The following is a 24,951-nucleotide window of genomic DNA, read 5'->3' on the forward strand; positions in this document are numbered from 1 at the left end:
GCTTACATTCTTCGGGAGCATGGCACAGAGCTCCTTTTTGATTGGTTTATCTTATATATGTCAAAGTCAAAATTATAGTCGCCTTACCCCTAATATCATTTATAACTGATGTTGACTTTCATGTGGCATTACCTTCTAAGTTGTATTTTGACCTTAAAAGTCTAAGTGTATGTCTCCTACAAGTATTCCATACTTATGAGAACACTTTTAGAGGAGGTCACTCTACAAGTTGGTGTCCTTGAGACTAACACCCTTTTAAGCTTACCATGTGTGTAGAAGGCCAGGGGTGACAGAGTTAGGGGGAGGGATGATGGATGATCAAAATAACATTGTTCATTAGATTTTAGTGAGTAAAGAAGATAAGGTTATCCAGCGATCTGAATTGGTTATGATGGTGTGTTAAGTTTGGGTGCAATTTATTTGGTGGATTTAGTGGATGTTATGTGTGTGAGGTGCTTTGGTTGGATTAGTTTTGCAAAGTTTAAGTTGATAAATTTTATAGTGATATAGATATATATTAATATTAGGTATAGACGATTAGACGTGTATGTACGAGGAAGTGATCATGATATTGTTGAGGTATTGAAATGTACAAAGTGAATCACATACTGGAAATAATGCTCACACTGAGATGACATTTGTCCAAACATTAACACAAGTTTAATTTTTTTTTTAAAAAAAACTTTGCACCGCACTGGCAGAATTACTAATCCTTTCGTCAGCTTTTGTTCCTGCCTTTTACACTTTTTCTTCAAGGAATATAGAAGTATGGAATTACAAAGAAACAAAAAAATAATTGTAAATTTGTTTTTATTAATAATTGTAATCACTAATGAAATTAATAAATTGTGGATCATATATAATACAGCCTGTTTCACTATCCTACTGCCTCCTGTATTTCCATTTTCCCCAAACATTTACAAGATTACTGGGCTATTTGCTCATGAAAGAATCAGGCTTTAGGTAGGAGGCATCCAACTGAATTCCCCTTCGTTAGTACCACCAGAACTGGAATTCAATTAGCTTCCGGCCGGTGCGTTCATGCGAGATTGCCTCTTTGTCACAACCATGGGGTTCTTCTCTTCCTCGTCGACGGCGATAACCTTGTAGATATCATTTTTCTGGAAGACTGGATGCACATAAGCACCCTTTAGGTACTCTCTCAAATTTAAAGTCGGGTCATGCGCCCGTTCCAATGTGTCCTTTACCATAGCATCCTGCCAAATAGAAAGTGCACGGCAAATTAAGTCAGAACAGATCACATTTTTCTGTGTTTTCCATGCTATTATACCTTAACATTGATTTATTATGACACTATTCAGATATATTAGTGAGCTAATTTTTTGGTCTTGCCTGCAAGGGGAACTTCACAAACGCTGGTTCAAACCGGCCCTTGCAAACATAGTGGAACCAAATGGAGAGGACAGGAAGCGGGAGAAGGGCAACAGTAGACTTCTCTGCCTCCTGTGTACTCAGCAGCCCCAGTAGGAGGATTTGTGATACTATCAGCGCTATAATTAGTCGCATGTGAACATCTGGCCAGAATTGTGCACCACTTTCGTAGTGCTGAGTATATACGTTAATTATCTTGCAAAAAAGGGGAAATTATATTAGGGACCCATGTTAGAGAAGAACGAAAACAGAGCATGGTACTTGAAGTATCAAATGAAATATTGACAAAGCTGTCTTTGTATGATTGGTGGACTGGTTTGCGTAGCCTTTGCAGCAGACAGTCAAGATGTTTCGACGGTCTGTTAATTCAATTTTAGTGGAATTTATGGTTGGAAAAAATAACAGAATTTTTCGAAGTCAGCATAGAAATGTAGATCAAGTTGCTCTTGCAGTCAAGGATATTGCTAGTTGCTGAGGTCTTGTTTGACTTGGCTAGTGGTTTTTTTGTTTTCTTACTATTATTTTTCTTTTCCTCTTCCCTCCAGTTGCTAAGGTTTTGTATTCTCCCTTTCATTCTTCTCTAATCTAATATATGTTGAAGCGGCAAGTCTTTTGCCCCTTCCTTTCAAAAAAAAGTTATTGTTCTTTATGGAATGTGAACAAGATTCCAACAAACATAACGGGGCGTTTGGATCTCTTCATTTTAGAGGAATTGAAATTCACTCAATAAAATAACTTATTTAGTTTGGAATTTGACATTCCACCACTTTCCAAAGTTCGGATATAAGCATATCTCAAATTCATGGGGTGGAGGGTGGGAAATGATTTTATGCATTAGTAAAATTAGTTTCTACTCTGTAACTTACATGACACTCTTTGTCTCACTCCTCTATAGTAAAAATGTAGCAAATAAATATCTCCGACATCTTACTAATAATAGTATACAAATATATTTTGCATAAAACTGAATTAACTTAATTGATATATGCCTAAGTTACTATTATTAAAATGGAATTCAATTACAATGATCCAAACGGGGCGTAATGGTAATTTAAACTCAAAGAGAGTAGTACCTGATGTCTGAAAACAAGATATGCAAGGCTGAAGAACACTATGATGAAGGGAAGAAGCATTGGCGTGACAACTGCATATACAAGCCCAAGCAGAAAATACAGCTGTAATCGTGGTTCACAGTTGTAAAAATCCAGGCTTCCAGGATCCATGGCCTGCTCACGGTCGTGCTCCGTTCTGACCAAGAACGCATTCTTTATATGGAATATGACTAATGCCTTCAACCGAAGAACTTCAGCAGCTATACCAGACCAGCCATCAACCATTATGTATGTCATGAAAAATGCTGCCTTCATAGGAATGGACTCTCCAACAACCTCTGGAATTCTTGAGGCGAGACAAGTGAAAATGAAATAGAATAAGATAATGCAACTTTTAAGTAGATAGAAATTTGACCAAAACTATCATAATGCAAGAAATGATGTTTAAATTCAGCGTACTTATTTGCGGACTGATGTATGAAGTTGTCTAGTTGTTGGAATGCTGTTCCAGTTATTACACTCCCCAAGAATACATTTACGAAAAGGAAAATGTAGTACTTCGTTGCTGTTTTCCTGTCCAATCCAGAGAGCGATGTGTGTCCTTCAATCTTGCTCATGGCCATTAGAATTGTTGGGAGAAGTATAAGAAAGATTTTCAATATGATTCCTGGCAAGAAGCCTTGGATAACTGACTTAAGAGAATTTCTGCATGACAAAGACGATAGGATTTAGGTCCATAAGACAACAATTATGTTGCAAATTATTTACCATACAGGAAGGTGTTGGATTTTATGTATGCATATTCCAAGGAAAATCTTGGTACCTGCAACCAGTAATGCATTTTTGTAAATCGTCAAGCAAAAATTTCTTGCACATTGAACACAATTGTCATTCATTTAGTGATACGATCTGGCAACACTTTACGAAAATGGACCAATAGTAATCACTAATCAGTACACCTACAAGCGAACATAATTGCAACATTCAAAGATTCAAGATACCATATTCGCAACTAAAGGTAAAATGTGATTATAACTTAGTATACTAGTAGATGTGCACCCTCCCCATGGAAATGTTCATAAAAGCAAAAACCTCTCAGCAACTATAGGATAGGTGGGTGGGATGGAATTAGATAATAAAGGTTAGGACCAATCTGCTTCCTAGAAGAGGTAACCAAATCTGACTATGTAGAAGCAAAAGCTACCTAAATAGGCATTGAGTCAAATGATTTAGCAAGAGTGTCTTAGGGGGTGTTTGAATGCACTAGAAATTGCTACCTAAATAGTTAGTTGGCTAAAAATTGCTATTGGAATTAGCTAGCTAACAAATAGCTAGCTAACTATTAGCTAGACTGTTTTGATGTCTCAGCTAATTTTAACAGCTAACTATTACTTCTAGTGCATTTAAACACCCCTTAGTATCACAAAATCTACGTTCAAAAAATATCTTTTACATTGAAAAAACACAATCTACATAAAAAAAACTCGACCTGCGGGGGGTAAGACAACCCCCGGGCATTATATTAAGAAGAAAACCTTCTCACACAGGTCGAGAAAACCCCCGAACCCCTGCCCCACCCATACACAGCGGCATCGAAGCCCATGTGAGAACAACCACGACCGGGGCTGAGTCTTAGACCTGTGCTTTGGCATGGGACAGACGAGGGGATTTTTTTAACCACAACCTGAAATTCGCTCCCACGGGGAGTCGAACCCAGGACCTGAGGAGTGCTACTCAGACCACCTAACCAACTCAGCTAGAGGCCCTTTCGCCAAAATCTACATAAGAGGCTATGCTAAAGCTATGAAGCTCTTAAACTGATGCCTACTAATAAATTTCAAACATTGACCATCTTAATTTCAAACAGTTTTTTTATATTGTAAAATGTTTTTTTTCTCGAACACGCAGGAGAGCTACGTATCATTATATTAAAAGAAGAAATAAACAAGGTCTAAAATAGACTGGGGTACAACTGACGCCTTACGGCGGCCTAAACGATACTAACATAGACTAATAAATTTCAAACATTGACCATCTTAATTTCAAACAGTTTTTTATATTGTAAAATGTGTCTCTGTTGTGGCAAAAAAGGCCCGCTTGGAGACCATATTGATAGTGAGTCACTGGTAGGAGTAAATGAAACCTACATGTAAAATAGCATGCAGAAAATGTTTTTTTCGTGATTCTTAACTGTAAACTAACAAATAATAAAACTCACCTTTCGATTATAGGTTTCAAGAAAGGAAGCACCTTGACGATATCATCTAGGTTTGCCAAGGACTGAACAATAGCAATTGGTATCATGAAGAAAAAGGTCAGAAAGAAGAAGGCAACAGCTACAATAAGCCTCCTAACTGAGAGCTCAACAAAAGGGATTGCGAGATTAGCCCAGAAAACATCACGAGGTTCTGGAGCCCACTCAGTTAACCACACGGTTGGATTACTTGTCTGCTGTGTTTGAGCACAAACAGCAGCCCCCCACTGTGTTTTGAAAGACACAAATGCTGCTGGCATGATATAATTTGGATCATTGACCACCTTTTGTCTCTCCTCATCCTCCTGTGATGCATGTGAAAATATTGTTCAGCACTATAAATGGGATCAAGTAAATTGGTTATAAAATTGAAGAAAGCTAGGAGGGTTCCTGACAGTCTGACGATGGTATCAAATAATGAAAGGTGGTTGTTGATTTAGTATACCTGTTTACATAAATCCTCAATTTCTTTTTGGTAGTATTCTATAGCATCCACTCTTTGTCCCCAAAGACCCCACAGTCCTGTCTGTAAGAAATTTACTGGAGTCATACAACTTGCAATCTTTTATGAATCCATTGAAATAGCATTTTAGATGACAAAAGTAGTTCAGTGCAAGAGAAAAAAAGTCATTCAATGCAAGAGAATGTCTCAAATAGAGAAGTTGTACCTTTATTTTTGGCCTTTTTGCAGGGTTTTTAGCATGTTTGTTTTCGTAGTAGATTAACCAGTTTTGCAGGCCTTTTTTCTTCTCAACCAAGCCAGAAAGGTGGTTTGCATTGTATACAATCTGTTGATCAGATTTATAAAGTTACTCTTTCTGCTTCTAAATGGACATGTGATCTCACATTCAAAAAGAACAAGACAGGAAAAGAAGCAACTCTTTCTGCTTGAATTGAAGAGTTAGAAGTACAATCAAAGAAAAAAATGAAATATAAACAATTTTTTAATTGCCTGATTATATAAATCATCATGACAGTACTACAGTGCACATAATCAAATAAAAGTTAGAACCTGGTGACTAAGGTAATGATCACGGTGATTCACAGCAAAGAAGTGCTCAACGTGCTCACTAACTGATTCATCTGGGTCTGGAGGTACATTTCGCACAAGAACCTAAATAAATAGGAAAAGAATCAGGACTTGAATAAGACACAAACTTAACAGATAAATATAGTAAAACTGACACATTTACCAAAAAAAGTGCAAGGATAGAACATTTACTGTGTATTGATCAGGTCGACGATTTTGATTAGCAAGAAAGCGCAACCTCATTGTTGTCACAACCTTATACTCATGATACAACACAAAGAACGTCCAAAATGTAAACACATAGGACATCGCTATGTGTGCCCAAAACCTATGAAAATAGTTCAAGAATTCAGTAGATATATTTCTTCCCACAAAAAGATAAAAAATAGAAAATTTATCAGGCTATGTGAAGTAACAGGAGATAATGAAAGTTGAGAATCGTCAACTACATAAACGAACAGATGCTTAAAAAGATATGTAGATATCAGAAATGATTGTGTTTCTTTTGATCATATTCTTACAGTTGCAGTCAATCTGTTTGTGTTCTAGTTAAGACTCTATACTAATCTCCAACAAGACTGAGAAAATAGATATTAGATATTTGAAAATGAGATGTTAGGACAAACACAATCGAAATGCAGTGTATCATGCAACACAAAATTATCCAGATAAAAAGGAGGCATGCTCAATTCTACCGCTGCAAAATGCACTAAACAACAAATATCATAAGCAAGTAGTAGAATTAGTTCACACCTTTTCGAACCTTTTCCAAGATTTGATATTGAAAGCTTATCAATCTGGTCATAACTTAGTCCCTTTTCATTTTCCAATGTTCCACTAGTCCAATTGACAGGAACTAGAACAGCAAATGCTAGTAGCGCAATTGGCACAAATATTTTCAAACTGCAAATGAAGAACATATTCAGCATCATAAAATTTAATGCACTAATGCTATAAATATATTGATTTTCCAGTGTATATATATGTTCCGTTAAGTCAAATGATCATGATCTAATATCAAGCTGGCAGTCCAGCTAATTATTTTTTAGCTTTTAAGACATGAAACTAAAAACAATCGTGCAATATGAAAATTGAGAAAAACGAATATCATGCTCACCCAAGAAGATAGATGCGGACGTATACCGCAGAGTCAAGTCCCGCATGTTCAATAAGTTCAGGTTCTGGCATTTTCAGTGCTGCAGGCATCCAGTTTAGAAACCGGATATATGTTGAGAAATCTGCATTCACAAACTTCAAGAAAACATTTCCCAACTGCCTTGGGCTGCTTCTTGTCCCTTTAAGGTACCATTTAGGAAAGTACACCCGATCGTTAATAGGTTGTATCCTGAGAACAGCAAATGCAAGAAGGAAACCCACTGCAGATAGTATGTTTAGTCCCGCAGAAACTCCAATGTCAGTGAGAGAACCCATATCTCTATTATGGGATTCACTCCTGAATAAGCATCATAGATTATTATTAGCGAGCTGTTCAAGCAGAAGGCTGCATATAAGCAAACAAACAGTCAAGAGAAGTAGGCCATTAACATTTGCAATAATAAATATGTCCGCTGGTTAGTCCATCAAATGAAACTAGGCCATAGAATTGGTAAATTCTTGTTAACGCATCAATAGTTAGTGTTAATCCCCTTAATCAATGCTCTGAAGATGATTATCCAAAATGGAGGGAGAATATATAAAAGGCTCGACAAAAGCTATCTATCATACATAATAGAGGCCATAGAGCTAGTAAGCTCTCATGCTTAGGGCCAACATTTAAGCCCCTAAATCACCCACAGTGGGTCATGTTTGGATAGATAACAAAAGTAAAACATAAAATGAATGGTACAAAATTTTCCAATTCCACGCTTAATTGAACAACAAACATAACTATTGGAAACCCTAACCCTAACAGGGGTTGGGTGATCTATTAATACAATAACTGGGCCAGGCCCATTACAGATGGTGAGAGGGTATTCTAACACCCCCCGCAGTCACAACTCTATCCTGTACAGATGTTGAGACTGGAGCGAAAGTCTGAAAATACACTCGACGGTAACCCCTTGGTGAAGATGTCGGCGAACTGCAGCGTGGTGGGGACGCTGAGAACCCGAACGTCACCGGCGGCGACACGCTCCCGGACAAAGTGCAGGTCGATCTCCACGTGCTTCGTGCGCTGATGCTGCACGGGATTGGTGGAGAGGTAGACAGCGCTGACGTTGTCGCAGTAGACGAGGGTGGCGCGCTGGAGGGGACTGTGGAGCTCGTGGAGGAGCTGTCGCAGCCAGGAGGCCTCTGCCACACCGTTGGCCACAGCGCGGTACTCGGCCTCAGCACTGGAGCGAGAGACAACAGGCTGCCGCTTGGCGGCCCAGGAGACGAGGTTAGCGCCCAGGAACACGGCGTAACCGGAGGTGGATCGACGCGTGTCCGGACAGCCAGCCCAGTCGGCGTCGGTGTAGACCACGAGGTCTGACGTCGGGGATGGTCGGAGAAGGAGGCCGTAGTCGAGGGAGCCGCGGAGGTAGCGTAGGATCCTCTTGAGAGCGGTGAGATGAGGCTCCCGCGGGGCGTGCATATGGAGGCACACCTGCTGGACGGCGTAGGCGATGTCAGGCCTGGAGAAGGTGAGGTACTGGAGCGCGCCGGTGAGGCTCCGGTAGGACGTCGGATCGGCGACCAGGGGCCCGTCGTCCTCTGAGAGCTTCGCCTGAGTGTCGACAGGCGTGGAGCAGGCCTTGCAGTCGGACATGCCGGCCCGCTCCAGTATGTCGATGGCGTATTGGCGCTGATGGAGGAAGAGACCCTGGGGCCGACGCTCAGCGGTTATGCCGAGGAAGTGGTGGAGGGGCCCCAGGTCCTTCATCGCGAACTCCCGCTGCAGGGCGACGATCGTGCGCTGTAGAAGGTCGGCGGTGGATGCCGTGAGCACAATGTCGTCGACGTAGAGCAGAAGGAAGACGGTGTCGTCGCCGCGTCGGTAGATGAAGAGGGACGTGTCCGACTTGGCCTCGACGAAGCCGATGGAGGCCAAGTAGGAAGCGAAGCGACTGTACCAGGCCCGCGGCGCCTGCTTGAGGCCGTAGAGAGAGCGGTTCAGCCGGCAGACCAGATCCGGACGGGCTTCGTCGACGAAGCCGGTGGGCTGGCTGCAGTAGACAGTCTCCGTCAGAGTGCCGTGGAGGAAGGCATTCTTGACGTCGAGCTGATGGATCGCCCAGTCCTAGGAGAGGGCGAGGGAGAGGACGGTGCGAACAGTGGTAAACTTGACGACGGGGCTGAAGGTCTCGTCGTAGTCCACTCCGGGGCGTTGGGTGAAGCCCCGAAGGACCCAACGGGCCTTGTAGCGGTCGAGGGAGCCGTCCGAGGTAAGCTTGTGGCGAAAGAGCCACTTGCCGGTGACCACGTTGGTGCCTGGTGGACACGGCACCAGGTCCCAGGTGTGGTTGGCCAGGAGGGCCGCGTACTCCTCCTCCATAGCGCGTCGCCAGTGTGGGTCGGCGAGAGCGGTACGAACGGAGGAGGGGACCGGGGAGGCGTCCGGTGGAGTGGCAGTCGTATCAGCTGCCAAGATCAGCCGGTCGACAGGTCGAAGAATGCCGGCGGCGCGCCGGGTCACCATCGGGTGGACGTGCCCGGGGTCGCGGTGGATGGCGATCGGGTGGTACACCGGTGGCTCGGGGCGGCCTGCCGGGACGTCGGGGGCCACGGGCGTGGCCGACTCGCGGCGGTGATAGACGACGGCGGGGTCGGCGAAGCGCACCGGGCTCGTCGACGGGCCCGGGTCGGCAGGTGCCGATGTAGTGACGTGGCGACGGCGGCGGTAGACAAGCGCGGGGTCGGCGAAGCGAGCCGTGGGCGTCGACGAGGCCGCGCATGGTGCGGGAGGGGTCGGCGGGGCCGCGCGTGGCGCAGGCGTGGTCGACGGGGCCGCGCGTGGCGCAGGCGTGATCGACGGAGCCGCGCGTGGCGCGGGAATAGGCGCGAGTCGCGGCGTCGGGGCCGCACAGGGTGCGGGTAACGGCGCAAGGCGGGGAGGCTGGGAGGGGGTGGGGACCGGATCGGACTCGAGGAGGGAGTCGAGATCGGTAGGTGGGGAGGGGCCAGCAAGGGGAAACACATCCTCGTCGAAGACGACGTGACGAGAGATGATGATGCGGTGGGAGGCGAGGTCCAGACATCGATACCCCTTGTGGTCAGATGAGTAGCCAAGGAAGTGGCAGCGGGTGGAGCGAGGAGAAAGCTTATGAGGGGCGGTAGCAGAAGTGTTAGGGTAGCAGGCACAACCGAACACACGAAGGTGGGCGTAGGTGGGGGCGGTGTCGTACAGGGCGAAGTAGGGAGTAGGGTGGCTCACCGCCTTGGAGGGAAGGCGGTTCAGAAGGTGGGTGGCGGTGCGTAGGGCCTCTGCCCAGTAGCTGGCAGGGAGAGACGCCTGGAAGAGAAGGCAGCGGATCATATTGGTGGTGGTGCGAATCATGCGTTCGGCCCGGCCGTTTTGGGCAGAGGTGTAAGGGCACGAGAGACACAACTGGACGCCATGAGTGAGAAAGAAAGAGCGGGAGGCGTGATTGTCGAACTCGCGGCCATTGTCACACTGCAGGGCACGGACCGGGCGGTGAAACTGGGTGGAGACCCAGGCGAAGAAGTGTGTGAGGGTGGTGAATGTGTCGGATTTCAATCTAAGAGGAAAAGTCCAAAGAAAATGGGAAAAATCATCCAAGATCACCAAATAGTATTTATAACCAGAAAGACTGAGTACAGGAGAGGTCCAGAGATCACAATGAACCAAGTCAAAAGTCTGCTCAGCCCGAGAAGAAGAAGTGGTGAACGGGAGGCGAGTATGCCGGCCTAACTGACACGCATGACATATGCCTCCAAAATGTCCCCTACTACATGAAGGATCTAGGCTACTGGTAATCTTGGTCATGACGTCAGGTCCGGGATGTCCGAGACGACGATGCCAAGTGGTGGAGGAGGTGGTGGAGACCAGGGCAGGAGGCGGTGACGCGCCGGAGGTGGATGGTCGGAGCGTGTAGAGGGGCCCCGAGCTGTCACAGCGGGCGAGGGGAGTCCTGGTGGCCAGATCCTTCACAGAGAAACCAGAGGGGTCAAACTCAATGGAACAAGAGTTGTCAGTGGTGAAACGACGAACAGAAAGGAGATTATGAGTGATGTGGGGGGCAACGAGAACGTCGTTGAGGTAGAACGGTCCAGGGAGAACCGAGGCACCGACTGAGGTGACGGGCAGAGTGGAACCGTTCCCAACGACGATCGATGAAGGATGAGAGGAGTGGGGGGGATGGGAGCGAGAGAGCGTGCCTGTAGTGGGAGTGGTGTGGTAGGAGGCACCAGAGTCGATCACCCAGTCGGAGGAAGGAGGGGTCATCGCCATGGTGCTGAAAGCGGCGGCGAGGGAGGCGTTGTCCCAGCCTCCAGACAGCGGGGACCAAGTCGTCGTGGGGGTCCCCGGGGGCAGGAGGTGGGGCGGAGCCGGATGTGATGCAGGCACGCCATAGGGAGGCGTGGGAGGCACGCCGTAGGGTGGCACGCCGTAGGGTGGCACAGTCAGGAGGGCCGGCACCGGAGGACGGGAGGCACGTGGTGCCTGACCCGGCCACATGGCGATGGTCCCGGTCCAGGGGTTATAGAGTGACGGCCACGCCTGGCCGCCACCCCGGCCGGGGGGACCACCACGAGAGGAGCCGCCACCCCCACGGCCACCCTTGCGGGAACGACGACTGCCGTCAGCGATGGACGCCTGACGAGGGGCCGCAGGGACGACAGGTGTGGGGCGGGTAGAGGCCCCGGTCGACGGAGGGCGAGGGGCCTGTCCCCCGGAAGGTGCCTGATCACCGGGAGGAGCGCTATAGAGCGCCGGAGCCAGAGCAGTGGCCTCATGTGCCATGGTGAGCTCCTCGAGGAGAAGCTCGTTCCTGACGGCATGGAATGTGGGAAAAGGAACGGTCCTCTTGATGAGAGCCTTCAGGTGGCCATAGCGGGGGCTGAGGCCACGCAGAAGGTTCAACACCAAGGTCCGGTCGGCGACAGGCTCGCCGAGGTCGCGGAGAGAGTCCGCCATGCCCTTCATCTGGCGGCAGTACTCGTCCACAGAGAGGTCCCCCTGAGAGAACAGGTGGAACTGGGCGTCGAGGTGCAGAGCGCGAGCGTCCCGGTTCCCGAGGAACTGTTCTTCGAGGGCGAGCCACGCCTGGCGACCTGTGTCCGCCTGGTCGCGGATGATGTCCTGGAGCTCGACGGTGATGGTTCCGTGGAGCCAGGAGAGGACCACGGAGTCCATCAGGGACCAGGCCCGGGATGGCGGGGTGGCGACGTCGTCGAGGACGTGGTCGTCGAGGGCGTAGCGCCGCAGGGTGAGAAGGACCTGCCCCTTCCAGCGAGGGTAGTGGGAGGACGCCGGGTCCAGAACGACGGACACGAGGGACCGAATGTTCTGAAGTCCAGCGGCCTGGCCGTGGAGAGCGGCGATGTGGTCGGCATCGAGTCCAGAGGCGTGGGGAGCCTCTGGGGTGGGCAGGAGTGTCTCCTGGTCGACCGGAGGAGGGCCGATGACGATGCGCTGCGCGGTGGCCATCTGGGCGGTCAGTGTGGCGGCCAGGGCGCGCTCCTGTTCCAGGGCGCGGGATGCGGCGCGCTCGCGCTCCTGAGAGGCGGCTAGGGCAGCCTGGATGGCCGCGATAGCCGATGACACGGTGGAGTCGGTGGAGAGCGTCCGAGTGGGGGAGAATCCAGGGGGCGGGTGTCGAGGAAGACGTGTCGGCGAGAGAAGACCGGTGAGGACACCGCTGCGCGTCGGGTAGCCCGGTAGGCCAAATCCGGAGGTGATGGGGCCGGCGGCACGCGTGCTGACCGCGGTGGTGGCACCGGCAGCGCTGGGCAGGGGGAATCCGAGCTCGGAGTCGACGGGGTGGGCCGGGTCAGCGGCTGCAGTCGCGACAGTGGTCATGGCGACGGTTGGGGGGAGGGACGCCATGGAGCACGGGGAGCAGGGCCGCAGTCGGAGCGCGAGGAGCCAGCAGCGGGCGCGACCGGCAGGGAGACGGGACGGCGACGGACCGGAGCAGAAGGGCGCGGCCGACGTCGGCGAGCGGCCAGGCGCGCGGGTCGCGCGGACCCGGTCGGCCGGGCGTCGGGGCGGATGAGCAGGGCGCGGTCCACGGCAGCTTCCTGGCGCGGGGCTGCTGCGAGGAAGAGAGCAGGAGAGAGAGAGCCGGTGGGAGAGAGAGGAGGTGGCGGCGGGTGGAGCAGAGGAGGCGGCGGCGGCCGGAGCAGATGGGGGCAGGGTCGGCGGCGGCTGGCGCGAGTGGAGCAGGGCCGCACGGAACCGGCGGTGCAGGAGGGCAGCGCAGGTGCCCAGCCCAGGCGGCCCGCGCGGAGGAGGCAGCCGGCGGCGCAGTGGAAGCAGGGGAGAGCAGAGGAAGGTGGCGGCGGCTGCTGTGGGAGAGAGGAGGGGGAAAAAACTGGCTCTATACCATATTGGAAACCCTAACCCTAACAGGGGTTGGGTGATCTATTAATACAATAGCTGGGCCAAGCCCATTACAGATGGTGAGAGGGTATTCTAACAATAACAAAAACAACTCGCTAGATAGCTTCTTGTAATTCTTTTTCTGGCTGTTTTCCTTCTTGAATATTATCTATTTATGTATACCCAGTGGGGGCAAACCCCTCATGTTTCCTAAAAATATATAATGAAAACATGCAAGAGAAATAAAAATGACTAACTAATGACCCTTTGGTTTAACCTCGCCTCTCAAAATCTTAATGATTTTACCAACATTATCACTGCAACATATTGTGCTTTCACTACCGGTTTAACTAGAACTGGCAGTGACAATGTTCACCGCCAGTTTAAAGACAGGCGGGATGCAATGGGGTTTCAAATCAAGTACTCCCTCCGTTTCTTTTTATTAGTCGCTGGATAGTGTAATTTTACACTACCCAGCGACTAATAAAAAGAAACGGAGGGAGTAACCAACAGTGAGATGTTTTCACCGCCGGCTCGGTCTATGGTCCAATGGTGAGAGCATTTATAACTGTTGGTTTGTTGCCCACTACGGAACACACTTGCAATCCGGTGGTGATAAAAAGTTTCACCGTTGGTTAGAACTTAGAAGGTAGAAGATCGCAGTTTACGATAGAGCCTGTGTTGAATTGGTATCATCATCGGCTCGGTAAACGATCCGGCGGTCAAAATCACCGTGGTTTCCACCACGGATCAAACGCCAAGCCGGTGGTGATGAAGTTTATCACCGCCAGTTTCAAACATCTTTCATAAATGACGACGATAATCGGCGGTGAAGAGGGGTTACGAACCGGCGGTGATTAACCATTATGTAGTAGTCGTATAATTCAACAAATTCTAGTAAACTGAAACAATTTGTGCAATTGAATTAGAGATGCGATTTGGGGGGGCGTGTAACGGGAAAATGCCGTGGGGATTTTGCAACTAACCTGCGGGGTGCCGCTGCCAGGATTCGTTGCTGCCTTGCCGGCGCCCGGCATGCTGCGTGATGCGGGCAATGCCGGCCTGCCAGACTCCCGTTATCCTCCTCCCGCCTCTGTGGCCCCGTCAAGCACGAGCACCGTGGCCGCCTCTGCTGTCCTGCCCCCGCACAAGGACGGCGCGTGCCACCGCCCGCCGGTCCCTCGCTCTGGCCGTGTGCACTCACGCTAGCGCTAGGAGCACGCCGGCGCCGGCGCCTAGGTTTGCACGTGAGAGCCGAGAGGAGAGGCCAACGCGAGACAGGTGCGACGGAGGGGCGCGGAGGGGCTCACGATCATCGCGCGCGTATCTACGCCTGCATTTCAGGGCGAGAGGAGAGAGAAGGCGTGGGCCGTGAATCCTTCTTCGGCCGGCGCCTCCAGCTGCACCAAAATGGTAGCCCCAGCTATCTCCCCTCCTCGCGTTCTCCGCAAACTTTTAGCAATTGGCCGATCAAATGGCCGTGGCCAAAGGTGGAGGCCAGAAGGATGCGTTTGCGAGGGCGAAGCACACGAGAATTGAACAAATCGTAAGCCGGCGGTGCCGCCCCTGGCCAGCAAATTCCCTTTATTAAAAAGGAGTTCCGCATGATTCATCACATATGCATACATATACGATGTACAGTATACTATACACAGACGAGTCGGGTCCCACTTACTTGTGTGTGTCCAACCGAAGGCAGGTTCGTACGTATGCACTTCCACGGTTCGTGAGCGCCACAACTGCGGCCAAGTGTGTGGCTGCCTTTTTGCCAGATCTATACGAAGTATCTAATAATAGAATATAGTTTTACATACTTATTGTTTTAATTTTTTAATGGTCGATGACATCAAAACAGCCTTGATACCCTGACATTATCTCCTATGTGTATATTCTTAGGGCTCCTTTAAAACGCAGTAAAAACAAAGAAAAAATATAGGATTCACATTCCTAAGAATTGAGCTGTTGTATCGTCCTTTAGTTCACAAGTATTTTATGTAGGAAAAAACGGAGGAAACTTTCCTTTGTGTTTGATTTCGTAGAAAACCAGTAGAAAAAAACATCCACTCAGACCTCATGTTTATGTTTTCTGTGTTTCTTATGAAGTTCAGCCAAACACCTATTCCTATAAACTTCATGTTTTCCATTCCTCTATTTTGCGTATGTATTCCAATCCTATTCCTGTACTTTTTTCCAATACTACATTCCAAAGAAGCAGTTATCCTCGCAGCTGAGATGTCGAGATAATCAATATTGAGGACACCAACGACCACCCATGTCATTTTTTACCCAAACTCCAAGAAAAAAAGTACAGGAATAGGATTGTCTCCGCTCTCTGCATAATATTTTTTTGATTTGATTAACTGATGTTGTTGTTTACTCCATTCCATATGTATTTGTTAAAAGAAGGGAAGGTGTTTTTTCGGACCTTCGGCTCATAGCCTTCGTCCATTTCGCAATCTGAATTTATCATTCTAACAAATTAATATTGCGAGGGGCTACTGTTGGGGGCCTTCGGCTTCCGAAGGTCCTCAAAAACATGATTTAACAATGTTTCTGGAGTAAAGTACATTAACAGGTATCTTCGGACTCGGATCAGAGCCACAGTATGAGAAGCACAAAGAACACAAAGGTTGGCGCAGAGTCGAAGCTGTGTGTAGAAGAGCTTCGGGATAACGGCGGAAAAGGAAACCGACTTAAAGATGAAAAACCAGATTAGACCTCGAAGAATTATCATAGAGTTATTGATAAATGTAAAGGGCATTAATGTAATTTTGCATGGGCTGCGACCAGTGCCTATTAGGGATGGCAGCGGGTCGGGTTGTGTTCGGGTCTGATAATACCCGACCCGATATCATACCCGACCCTTATACAAATATCCATACCCACCAAGTCAATCGGGTAAAAAAATGGACCCGTACCCGTACCCACCGGGTATCCGTCGGGTATCGGGTATCGGGTATCCGGTGGATATGATACTGTAAAATATAAATCTGCATGCAAATTGATGAACAACACAGTTTATGACAGATGTGAGTTAATAAATAACATCACAACATGTGAAATATATAAGCAACATCACCAATTTACAAACCATAGATTCATAGTACAGTTCATGACTAGTACACGGCAGACGACGCAGGCGCGCAGGCACAGCTCGGGGACGCCGCAGGTTGGGGACGGTCGCCGATCGCAGTCGCAGTCGCAGCTTGGGGACGGTCGCCGGTCGCAGCCGCGCAGGCGTAGCTCGACCGCTCGGGGCAGCGTGCAGCGGGGCAACGGGATGAAGATTGAAGCCTGAAGACTGGCCGACTGGTGGCCGTCCTGGCCTCCTAGGCAGCGGGGCAGCGGGCTGCTGCCTGCTGGAGTGCTGGGCGAGGGCGCGGGGCTGGGGCTTGGGGCCTGGCCGTCGCGGTGCCGCCTGGGAGCCTGGACAGGGGCGCGCGGTTGGGGCCTGGCCGCCGCGGCGCCGCCTGGGAGCCTGGACGGGGACTACCGCAGTGCCGCGTGCCCGCGTGGCCGCGTGGGGCGCTGGGTCCTGGGCTCCTGGCCTCCACCTCCAGGGAAGGCTGGGACGAGGACGACTGGGACTCTGGGAGTGGCGGCTGCGGTGGGTAGTGGGGTGGGCGGCCGAGACGGCTGGGAAGGGAAAGGAGTAGAGAATTTAGGGAGTTAGGGTTAGCGGTTCAGTGATTTAACCTTTGGGCTTCTTTTTCATGGGCCACAAAAACACAATTCGGGTATCCAGTGGATATCCATGGGTAAAACATAATATCCGTACCCTACCCGCCGTATTTCGGGTACCCGACCCGATAGTATCCATGGGTAAAATTTCAAACCCGAATCCATGTCCACCGGGTACGAAACCCGTGGGTATCCATACCCACGGGTCCAATTGCCATCCCTAGTGCCTATAAATAGGTGAACAGTATCCCCGTACTGTTCACGCTGACTTGGCATTCACTTTTGCGCCACACTTGTACTTTCTTTCCTTCAAGCCGAAGGTACACTTGTAACTTATCTTTGTCTACATAAGTAATATAAATAAAAGTATATTAATAATAATGTTTACAGAAATCATATTACCTTCTGTATTGTGTTTGAATATTCTTCATTCTTTATTATAATTATGAAGGTACGTCTTTCATGACCTTCGTCCTAAATTCATTATATCCAAAGGGAAATAATGATTAGGAGGACGAAGGGCTTTTGATATTTAACATTTTATGTTGCCTTGTTCTTGATTCATAGCATTTGAGAACAAGTCTCCAACAGTATTGGTACAATACGGTTAATGAAGAGAGTGATTAGAAGAGAGTTCACAATGACTGACTAAACGAATATAGATTATAGAATGACATAATTTCACCATACAGAGACCAAATAAGAGGAAGTTTGTGAGCTCAAGTTTCTAAAATAAGTCACATGAACTCAAACTTATAAAAAAGATATATCAAAATATAGAGTGGTTGCTAAAGTCACGCATCAATAAAAACTAGATGTGTTCTATACAAATTATGGTACTTCGTAGCAATTACTAATGTTTAAACCAACAAATAACCTTTCATTTATTGTTAGCGTGACAAATTATTTACTGCTCCATCCAATTCAGCAACCTCAAACACCATGGAGTCCATTGCGTCAATGTGGTCTCAGAAACGACCTAATGCATGCAAGAGCCAAGAACACAAGGGACAAGCACCTTATGGTAGTGCCCGCATGGATCTCCAAATTCTAACACATATTTTACAGGATCCACGAGCCATCATCAGAAAAACACAAACCATGTGCAGACAATAAATAAAGTGGGAGCCCAAGCAACATTCCAAGGCATATTGTAGACATTTCTAAGAGCTCAAACACTCAAGTGTTTAGTAGAATCATTCGGTGATTAGCGTAGGTGCTTTGTGAAGTGTTTAGGTTAGTTAGACCGCATTAGCGCTTGCTCTAGATGAATCCTAGTTAGTTGAGTGAGTTTAGAAAAAACCACACAACCTTTTAGCTCTTGCGCGAGCCATTGTAATTGTATCGAGTGGGGCGAGAGTCTTGCGAGACCGTGATAACCGTGTTTGTGTCACGATCGTCACCGTATACCGGAGGAATGAGGCCCGTGACATTTTCGGTCGGAAGCTCGATAGTGGAGACGACGGGGAGCATCCGAGAGGAGCCGGAAGCGAAGCACCACTTTGCGTGTGGAGAAGGCACACATCTCTCTACGAAGTTACTCAACTGAGGTGCTTAACCCTCGTATGGGCTTCCCTTGGCGTAGGGACACCAACGAGGATTAGTCGGAACCTTGCGTGGTTCCAGATACCTCTGTAAAAATACCGGCGTCATCTACGAGAGTTTGCATCTCTACGTTACTCTTTACCTTCCGTATTTACATTAAGTATTTAAGTTTCAATCTTGTCTTTCTAGGTAGATTATTTAGGATTGAAACTTAGTCTTTGCGGTAGAGATAGCGACACTTAGACAAAACCAAGTTTGTACATTCTATATTGTTTAATTGCATATGTTTTGCTCTATGGATTTAATTGCGACCTAGTTGAGATAAAGTTTTTAGAAGTCCTAATTCACCCCCTCTTAGGTGTCATCGTTTCCTACAGATGAGTGACATGTACGTAAAAGTGGTAGAAGCATACCGAGTCGACATCGTGGTAAGGGAAAGGCCTTGTATACAAGCGATGTCGAGCCATCGAACAGGTACCATAGACAGCAAACCAGGGACCTCATCCCTCGCCTCCCCACTTCTAAGGTTTTTTTGCAACCTTAAATCTTTGAAATGGATGGCCCTAAATCTTTATACTTTGTTTTACTCATCTTAATATAATCGAGTCCTTATTAAAAAAACAGCCTTAATATACAGTTGTTGTCTTTTGTTTTGAACTAATAAATTATGAGCCATTAAATAATCATAGTCCTATCTAAGTCCACCATTGTTGAAGTCGCATGTGTAGGACTATGTCCCCTTCCTTCCAATGTTGTTTACTATTCCGTTCACCATTGTGCCAACTGCTTTTTGTGTACTTCATCTGCGTAACTATCACAACGGGGTGGTGGCGCAGTTGGCTAGCGCGTAGGTCTCATAGCTATCAGTAATCCTGAGGTCCAGAGTTTGGCTTTATTCTTTATTTATTTCATTTCGATTTTTCCCTCTTCCTCTATCCCTATCCTCTAGGTACAGCGTTTGCATCAATAGAGAACTTTTTCCTCTGTATGAATCGATATTATTCCAATTTCTTCCCGAAACTTCCCAAGAAAAATCCCGAATTGGATCCAAAATTGACGGGTTAATGTGAGCTTATCCATGCGGTTAGGCACTCTTCAAATAGGAATCCATTTTCACCCCAAATTTGATTGAAACGATGATGAAAAGCTCTGTGACGATGGGTCGTCACGTTGTCACCTTCTCCGATGATACGAGCACCTCTGAGCTTCAATCTTTTTTTTTCTTTCTTTTTTTCTCCGGTCTCCCCGGCCTCGCAGACAATTTTGGTCCGTTGATTTATCTCAAGTAGTCCAAAACGCGTAGCATATCGCCCGCAGCTGCCCCTGCCCGCCACGATGCCGCCGCCCCTGCAGCCTCCACTGTTGCTGCGCCTTCACCTCCTCTTCCGCTCTGAAACCCAAATTCCTTTACTCCGGCGACGACCCAGCTGCGACGCGCCCCATTGCCGGACCAGGAGGTATATATCCGTTCGCGCCTCCGCTGCACAGCTCGCCGCCGCGGACGTCTCGACGGCGCAGCAGCTTGAACTTGGTTGGTTCTTTTGGCTTCCCTTTCTCTTCTAATGCCTTTTCTTCACGTCGGCGTTGGTCGGCGAATTTTTCGTCGCAGGGTTGGAGGCGGCGGCAGTGGGCTTCGTCACCGGTAAGAGGAAGGCCACCGAGGTAGCCCAAGCGTAGGTACTAATTCCCGTTGTTGGTTTAAGTGTGTGCACTGTATAGTGTAAACATCTCTTCCAGCTCTGAATTGCTGAAATTAACAGTATGGGCTTCTTCTGAAGCTTGTTAAGTAGCCAACTAGTACAATTTTAGCCCTGTGTTTACTGAGCTGCTGCAGAGAGTAGATACAGTATAAACTCGAGTGGGCACGTTTCTTCGATAGGTGATAGCTAATTTTGTGTGTGTTTATGGTTAGGTTCTGGAGAAATATTGTTCAGAAAGGGGATACGGTGGTCGATGCCACATGCGGCCATGCGGGAATGACAATGACACGCTCGCTCTGCTTAAGATGGTGGCTGACAAAACAGGCCGTGGATGTGTTTATGGGATGGACATTCAAGAATCTGCGATAGAGAATACTTCCTCTTTTCTGAAAATGGCCGTGGATGATGAACATCATGTGTGGGTTTGAACTATGAAGCTTTTACCTAATTTCCCCTGAAGAATGAAATAGAAAGGAGACACTTATGAATTCTGATTTGACATTATTATTTACTATTCAGATACAGAGGATACTTGTCATCTTCTCACTGAATATTTGATATATCTGTACCTGTCATTGTATTTGTTTTATGTGGCAGCAGGGACTGGTAAAACTATTTCCTATATGGTCATAGTAGAATGGAAGAGATTGTTCCCAAAGACGCTCCTGTCAGGTGATCAAGGCCTTCCTATAAGTTCGTTGCTGTTTGAAAATTCCAACTCAATTGGTACTATAATTCAACAAAACAGTTTCCTGGAAAAGTGGAAATGCCAGTTCAAGTAGTGTTAATAATAATCCTAGACTTGCTGATTCACTGTAACACATTCATTCTAGGCTTGTTTCTTTCAATTTTCAACTTGGTCTACCTTCCAGGAGGAGATAAAACTGTAATCACAGTGCCTAGAACAACTGAGTTAGCATTGCAAGCTGCCAGCAGAATTCTCAGTTCTGGGGGACTCATAAAGTCATAAGTGTTCTTGTATACATTGGGCATCCAGGTGGAAGGTAAACACCAGTTGCAAACATTGTAGTCTACCCATCTAGAAAAGAATGCAATTGTAGCATAATGTCTAGTTAAATCATCGTAAGTTTGACTAACTATGTATAAAAGCATGGGCTTATTAATTTTCTTCTCTCTGATCTCTGACCGTTCCGGCGTGTGCTCATCTCGCGTTTCAGTATATTTTTTTTTGAAAGGGAGGGGCAAAAGGATTGCCGCTCCGATCTATATTAGAAGGGAAAGATAAATACAAACACCAAAGATCTTAAGGGAAAGGAGGCGAAAAACAACAAAAAAGAACAGAAAGGCAAATAGAAAAGAAAAACAGCCGAAGCCGAAAGAAAAATCACTGGGCCAAAACAGCCAACTAACTAGCTAGCCTTCAGTTACTAACATAATCCTTGACCACTAGAGCAACTTGATCAGCGCTTCGATGCTTCCTTTGAAAAATTCTGTTATTTCTTTCCAGCCAAAGGTTCCACCAAAAATGAATTAGAAGACCGTCAAAACCTCTTCTGGTCTGTCTGGTGCAAAGGCTGCGCAGGTCCATCCACCAATCATATAAAGAAATGTCATTGGGAGACCCCGTCAGTAAAGGAACGTTGGCCTCAGTCCAAACTTTGTTCTACACCTCTCTACTAAAGGAGCAATCCTTGCATAAGTGGAGGATTGTTTCTGGGGCCGAGTTGCAATTGTTCTCCCAAGATACGGGTTCAGACTCTAGTCAGAGCGAAAAAGAATGAAACCTCCGTTTTTTTACTCGCCATGTTCGCCGGCTGAAGCAGTAAAGCATAGACTTCTTAACACTTGCGTCTCCAGTCTCTCTCATCCCCGTTCGCAGGACCAGAATGACGGGTATTTTTTATATGAGTTGCCCCGTCTCGAAAAGATCAAAACCTTTGGGGGAAATTGACTTATATTCTGAAAATTCAATATCGGATCATATCTAAATCCGAATGCTCAAAATTGGATTCCTGGTATGTGTATGAGAAATTTTGTACATGCACTCTTAAACTGTAACTAGGTATGAGTCCGTACGTTACCACGAAAGTAAAAAATTAGTATAAAACGTAGATATGAAATGACAAACATCACTATAACGTATAAAATCCGTGTGACAAAAACCACTATAATACGCAGGATAATTTGGATCATGAGTTAGATTAGAAAGAAATATAAGAACTTTTTTTTGAAAGGGCAAAACATGAGCACACCACTATAATACGCAGGACAAACATCACTATAGTTGTGTTTTTTTGCTCAGTTTTGCACTTCCAGTGCTATAGAACAGAAGGACAAAACTGAGCAAAAAACACAACTAAGGGTAAAAATGAGCACACCAGCAAAACCGAGGGCACCACCATAAAAACACCTTTTTATACTAGAAAGTGGCTCGCGCTCCGCGTGAGTAGTACGAACGGTACATGGACACAGTTGAATTAACGTCTATCAAACTGGATAGTAACTAAATTTTTTTTGTGAACATTATATCAACATAAATCAAAGCGTTTCATGGTTTTGGACAAAGATGGGTAGACAACAGCATACAAATCTAAGTGTATGTAAAATGCAAGTGTTGAAGCTTAGCATTGATGGAACATTGTAGCCAGATGCAATAAACAGATTTGTAGCGCTGAGTTCAATTTGATAAGGTATCAATATATGACGTAAGGAAGCTATAATAGCCAACTTGGATTGTACATATATTTTTTTGTAGTAATGAAGTTTTCAAGTTCTGGAAATGTAAAGGCATGAAGTTTTTAGAGATTATATTATAGAAGAGCTTAGAGATTACAATATAGTAGGCGTAGCTTTTTTTTCTCGAACACGCAGGAGAACTGCGCATCATTATATTGAAAGAGAGAAAGGTCCGAAATGGACCAAAGTACAATGTCATAACAGGCAAAAATAAAAAGAAAAATAAAACAGTGCAGCCTCATGCACTAGGAAAAGCCCTAGCCCCCCTAGCAAATGCAGCTAGAAGCCCAAGACTCATGCAGTAGGCGTAGCTATATGTATGTGGATCAAAAGCAGTGGTGTTAACGACCATAGAAGCAGGTTAGCTAGGAGCAGGGTGGTCTTAATCTAAGAAGCATTGGTCTTAAAGATTACAAAAGGAGCTAACTGCATGTCGCAGCGCGTTAGTGATACATACAAACTTGTTGAGGCATTAAAACATTGATCTTAAAGACCGCAATAGATGGCATGCCAGGAGCATAAAAAGTATGCTTGTTTTGACAACTCTATATAATCTGCATCGATAGCTCAAAGTGGATTAGATTGAAGTTGACAAAAAGATAACATGTTTCGACCTGTCCAATTATATAACATACATATTCTTTATAAAACTTGCAGTCCGTCGAAAAGAGATGATGTCGTCGATGGAAAGCAATGTGTAAGCATTCGAGAGAGAAAAAAAGTTCAGTTTAGACATATAGTTTATACTTTATAGGTTATGAAAGAGTGCAAATAGCAAAAAAAGGTTTATAGGCTAGGAAATAGCGTGAATAACAACAATACTCGCTGGGTATTTGGAGTTGTATACAAAGAATGGTGCGTATGTTGTAAGAAACCTCAATAGAGGATGTGAATTTGCACATGATGTTTATGGAGGACAAAACATCTCTCTCTGACACAATTTGCACACTACACAGTTCAGTTCGGTCTAAGTCGAATTTTACAGCAAGTAAGAAATGAGTGAGATTTATAATGTATAAGTATGGAAGCAAATAGGTAACAGATTGTGTATGGTGGACAAAAAAGGAAACTATAACTACTATGAATATAAATTTTAGACTATCCAAACAAATTGTTCGTATTTTGAAGGAAACGTAAATGAAGTTCAATCCCTATGTCACATTGAAGATGCGGATGGTATAGCTGCAATAGCAGCTGCTGCCGATTCCCACACCAGTTTATTTGGTCGGATGGATTGGACCATCCAAATTCCTATTTTGTTAGTTGTAAATTTCAGATGGATCACACAACAACTCTTTTGTATGTTTGGCTGGATGTGGATGGATAAGCAAGGTACCATTATCTTCTTGAAATGGGGAGGGGGGAGCAAAGAGGGCAGGGTACATGTGTCGCACAAAAATTCCACCAAAGCTTTGTGTAGAGCTCGCCGCTGCCGACAGTTGGATGGAGATGACGACGTGTTGAAGAAGCTGGCACTGATAGGTTGTGCAGGGCTATGGACGACACTAAAGAAGCAAGGAGTGCACGACCGTGGGTAGTTCAACGGAGACGACGATGATGCGTGGAAGAAGCAGCCGACGGCGACGACGATGCGTTGAAGAAGCAGCCGACGATAGGGTGCATGGGGCCGTGGACGGCGCCGAAGAACCGTAGAACGCACGGTCGCCGGCAGTTCGACGGAGATGACGACGACGCCTTGAAGAAGCAGCGGCCGATAGGGTTTCCACGTTCGGTATCGCCGCAGCGCAGTGAGCTCTCTCTCGAAGAATCCGGTGGCGACAACTTGGAATGGAAGGCGACAGATTTGGGCGTTGCAGGTTAGCCGACAATGCCGTGGATATCCAATCGAACGGTTGAAAGAATTACGACACACGTGGACGCTCTCGGAGGCGAGATTCCCTCCGCGCTCTATTATATAGAATAGAATATAATAGAATGAGTTGCCCGGTCTCGAAAAGATCAAACCTTAGGGGGAAATTGACTTATACTCCGAAAATTCAATATCCGATCATATCTAAATCCGAATGCTCAAAATTGGATTCCTGCAATGTGTATGAGAAATTTTGTACTTGCACTCTTAAACTGTAACTAGGTATGAGTCCATGCGTTGCCAC

General features: G+C 46.7%; 2 protein-coding genes across 5 annotated transcripts; one reads left to right on the forward strand and one right to left on the reverse strand.

Annotated features, from left to right (window-relative positions):
- Nucleotides 1-793: 793 nt before the first annotated feature.
- On the reverse strand, nt 794-14,770 carry LOC103630383 (CSC1-like protein At4g02900). Of its 2 annotated transcripts, NM_001351690.1 has the most exons (12): nt 14,201-14,661; nt 6,846-7,229; nt 6,482-6,631; nt 5,921-6,056; nt 5,711-5,812; nt 5,367-5,486; nt 5,144-5,224; nt 4,663-5,003; nt 2,904-3,149; nt 2,466-2,790; nt 1,354-1,587; nt 796-1,217 (listed from the first exon to the last, which is right to left on the reverse strand). In NM_001351690.1, the coding sequence occupies exons 2-12, from the start codon at nt 7,157-7,159 to the stop codon at nt 1,020-1,022; spliced, it is 2,247 nt and encodes a 748-aa protein (NP_001338619.1). In that variant the 5' UTR covers nt 7,160-7,229; nt 14,201-14,661; the 3' UTR covers nt 796-1,019. The 2 variants fall into 2 exon arrangements, with proteins under 2 accessions (XP_020395154.1, NP_001338619.1); XM_020539565.3 differs by lacking the exon at nt 1,354-1,587 and having other exon boundaries at nt 794-1,217; nt 14,201-14,770.
- Nucleotides 14,771-19,576: 4,806 nt separating this feature from the next.
- LOC103630384 (uncharacterized) lies at nt 19,577-20,798 on the forward strand. 3 transcript variants are annotated; one of them, XR_555016.3, is made up of 3 exons: nt 19,577-19,897; nt 20,050-20,117; nt 20,353-20,798. XR_555016.3 is itself a non-coding variant. In XM_020539566.3 (3 exons), the coding sequence occupies exons 1-3, from the start codon at nt 19,776-19,778 to the stop codon at nt 20,507-20,509; spliced, it is 312 nt and encodes a 103-aa protein (XP_020395155.1). In that variant the 5' UTR covers nt 19,665-19,775; the 3' UTR covers nt 20,510-20,798. The 3 variants fall into 3 exon arrangements, 1 of the variants encoding a protein (XP_020395155.1); XR_002262899.2 differs by having other exon boundaries at nt 19,648-19,897; nt 20,050-20,113; XM_020539566.3 differs by having other exon boundaries at nt 19,665-19,897; nt 20,050-20,082.
- The last annotated feature ends 4,153 nt before the right edge of the window (nt 20,799-24,951 follow it).

This window comes from Zea mays, chromosome 6 (genome assembly GCF_902167145.1).
Source record: "Zea mays cultivar B73 chromosome 6, Zm-B73-REFERENCE-NAM-5.0, whole genome shotgun sequence".
NCBI lineage: Eukaryota > Viridiplantae > Streptophyta > Magnoliopsida > Poales > Poaceae > Zea > Zea mays.

Excerpts from the sequence above, each read along its gene's own strand:
- LOC103630383 (NM_001351690.1), bottom strand. The coding sequence starts at position 7,159 with ATGGGTTCTCTCACTGACATTGGAGTTTCTGCGGGACTAAACATACTA. Across the intron at positions 2,791-2,903 it reads ATACATCAGTCCGCAAATAA|AATTCCAGAGGTTGTTGGAG; the intron begins GTACGCTGAATT and ends TCTCGCCTCAAG. Across the intron at positions 1,588-2,465 it reads ATCTTGTTTTCAGACATCAG|ATAATTAACGTATATACTCA; the intron begins GTACTACTCTCT and ends CTTTTTTGCAAG.
- LOC103630384 (XM_020539566.3), top strand. The coding sequence starts at position 19,776 with ATGCCGCCGCCCCTGCAGCCTCCACTGTTGCTGCGCCTTCACCTCCTC. Across the intron at positions 19,898-20,049 it reads CCCCATTGCCGGACCAGGAG|GGTTGGAGGCGGCGGCAGTG; the intron begins GTATATATCCGT and ends TTTTCGTCGCAG. Across the intron at positions 20,083-20,352 it reads GGCAGTGGGCTTCGTCACCG|GTTCTGGAGAAATATTGTTC; the intron begins GTAAGAGGAAGG and ends GTTTATGGTTAG.